General features: G+C 51.1%; 1 protein-coding gene across 1 annotated transcript in view; it reads right to left on the bottom strand.

Moving 5' to 3' along the window:
• Positions 1-466: 466 nt before the first annotated feature.
• Positions 467-2,453, bottom strand: part of PLEKHO1 (pleckstrin homology domain containing O1) — a 25,973-nt gene continuing 23,986 nt past the window's right edge. The window contains exons 5-6 of the mRNA XM_009641450.2: positions 1,761-1,862; positions 467-1,231 (exon numbers count right to left, since the gene is read on the bottom strand). Of these exons, the coding sequence (XP_009639745.1) occupies positions 467-1,231; positions 1,761-1,862 (867 nt within the window). The remainder of the gene's footprint in view (positions 1,232-1,760; positions 1,863-2,453) is intronic.

The following is a 2,453-nucleotide window of genomic DNA, read 5'->3' as shown; positions in this document are numbered from 1 at the left end:
GTCATTTATTTCCAAGAGGACAGTGAGGGAACAAGACGAGACTCTTGGTCAAGGAGCTGTAATGCAGGATACAGCTCAGACGTTAGAGCAGCAAAGCCAGGGCTTATACAGCGCAAGAGCATCTGTCCCCATCGTTATGCACGTGCTGCTCCAGGCATGCAGGGGCATTTTCTAGGAACTGGTGCTTTCTTCCGTCCTCCAAGCATGACAGAAGTTGGGGGCCTGCGGTGCAAAGGGTGCTCTTTAAAAAAGGAGGTATAAACTGTAACTGAATTTATTGGGACACAGGGTTGTTTCGTCAGGGGATGTGATGGAGGAAAGGAAGGGTTCAAGCTTTGAGAAGCAAATTTGGGTGAGAACAGGCACCTTTTCACTCTTTTGAACACTGTAAATAATAATAATTAAAAAAAAAAAGACCAAACGGCCGCCCTCCCCTGTCCCTCCCTCCCAATCCCAAGGCTTGCCTTCACATCATGCTCTTCCTGTACTGAGACTGTGAGCTCTGTTTGGGTTTTGAGTCCGACTGCTGCAGTTCAAACTGTTTGTACAGGTCCCTCAACTCTTTGATCTCCTGCAAAACCCTCTTGGCTTGGCTCCAGGTGGAGGAGGCCTCCCCCAGCAACCTCTCAGATTCTTGCAGGATCCTTTCAGAGTCCGACTTGGAAGATGATGAGGAAGAAGAGGTGGTGGTGGTGGTGCTGGTGTTGGAATCCTTGGTCTTTCTCTTGCCTTCCCCGTAGCCCTTCACCTCTGTCAGCAGTTCCTGAGTTTTTTCCAGTTTCAGTGCAACCAGTTCTTGTATCCGGGACAGCTGCTCTGGTTCTGCTGAGGCAAACTGAGCTTCCAGCCCCCTCCTCAGCACCGCCCGGTGCGTGGAAGAGTCCCGTCGAGACAGAATTTCTTCCATGGAGGCACATTTATTCTTTTCTGAGTGCGAGAGCTTTTTCGGGACCTGGGGTGTGTACATGGTCCCTTTGTCAAAGGAGTCATTGCGCTGCCCAGATCTGTCCCATGAGGTCACCTCCCGTCTCGGGAGGCTCCCTGTCCGGCCTTTCTCTGACGACTTGACGTTCTCTGAATCCGACCGGCGCCGGCCAGCAGTAAGATGCGCCACCGACTTATCCAGATCCACCCGGAAACTCTCTTCGCAGGTGCTGTGATCCTCTGGAGAGGCGTCTTCCTCCTGGATCAGGTCGAGTGTCAGCATGCCATCAGAGGTTGAGGTAGATGCCTGAAGAAGCAGAGAAAGAAGAGCTGTGTTATCACAGGAACAGGCATGGCTGCACGCTACTTCTGACGATCTCTTACACCAAAGATAGGCATCACCTGCACCGGAATGCAAAGATGGACCAGGAATAATAGCAAATGTGACCTAGTGACAGAGCCCCAGGTGTGTTGGGTTCGTAGCTGAGGTGCAGGTCAGCTGAGCAGCCTTGGACAAGCCATCTGCACTAACCCATGACTGAGCTCCCCCACTGTCTGGTTATTTGCCATCAGAAACTTGAAGTAGCATTGTATTTTCGACATCAGGAAAACGTGTGTCAGTGATGGCAAGCTACCACTTTGCAAAAGGGTTGGCGCAATGCAACGGTCTACAAGAACGGGGGACTGGATCTGATGACCCAGGGCAGCCCTGGGTCTTATGACAATTTTCAGTTCAGGCCAGAGCTCAAACACCAGGTCTTCTTGCATTTACTTACAAATGAAATATTTACAGGGGAATTTTACCTAAACGGGTGCCTGGAATTTGTTATACGTACCACAGCCATCAAGTGTCCCCGTGTCGGAGGGCGTCGGGAGTGCTGTATTTTTGCTCTGTCACGTGTTGGGTGGGCGAGGTAGCTGTCCTCTTCGACAGTAACCTAAAGGGGTGACAAAGGCTAGTGAATGCCCAGGAGCGTAGAAAATATGAGCCATTCCTAGTTTCTGTAGCTGTAATCAGCCAGATGCACTGTGGCGGATCCCTTATTCCTCCAGGATTCCCTTTCTCTTGTGACCTGGCCGCATGCTGAGGGTGAACTTCTCCCACATACTGGGCCAGGAGCCTTCGCTAAAGATCATAGAATCATAGAATCATAGAATGTTTTGGGTTGGAAGGGACCCCTAGAGGTCATCTAGTCCAACCCCCCTGCAGGAGCAGGGACACCGCTAACTAGATCAGGCTGCTCAGAGCCCCGTCCAACCTGGCCTTGAATGTTTCCAGGGATGGGGCCTCCACCACCTCTCTGGGCAACCTGTTCCAGTGTTTCACCACCCTCATTGTAAAGAACCTCTTCCTTATATCTAGTCTAAACCTACCCTGGTTTAGTTTAAAACCATTACCCCTTGTCTTGTCACTGCTGGCCCTACTAAAAAGATTTTCCCCATCTTTCCTATAGGCCCCCTTTAGGTACTGAAAGGCCGCAATCAGGTCTCCCCGCAGCCTTCTCTTCTCCAGGCTGAGCAAGCCCAAC

Source organism: Egretta garzetta, unplaced genomic scaffold (genome assembly GCF_000687185.1).
Source record: "Egretta garzetta isolate BGI_Z169 unplaced genomic scaffold, ASM68718v1 scaffold1136, whole genome shotgun sequence".
NCBI classification, from domain to species: domain Eukaryota; kingdom Metazoa; phylum Chordata; class Aves; order Pelecaniformes; family Ardeidae; genus Egretta; species Egretta garzetta.
This window is presented reverse-complemented; position numbering and strand designations above follow the sequence as displayed.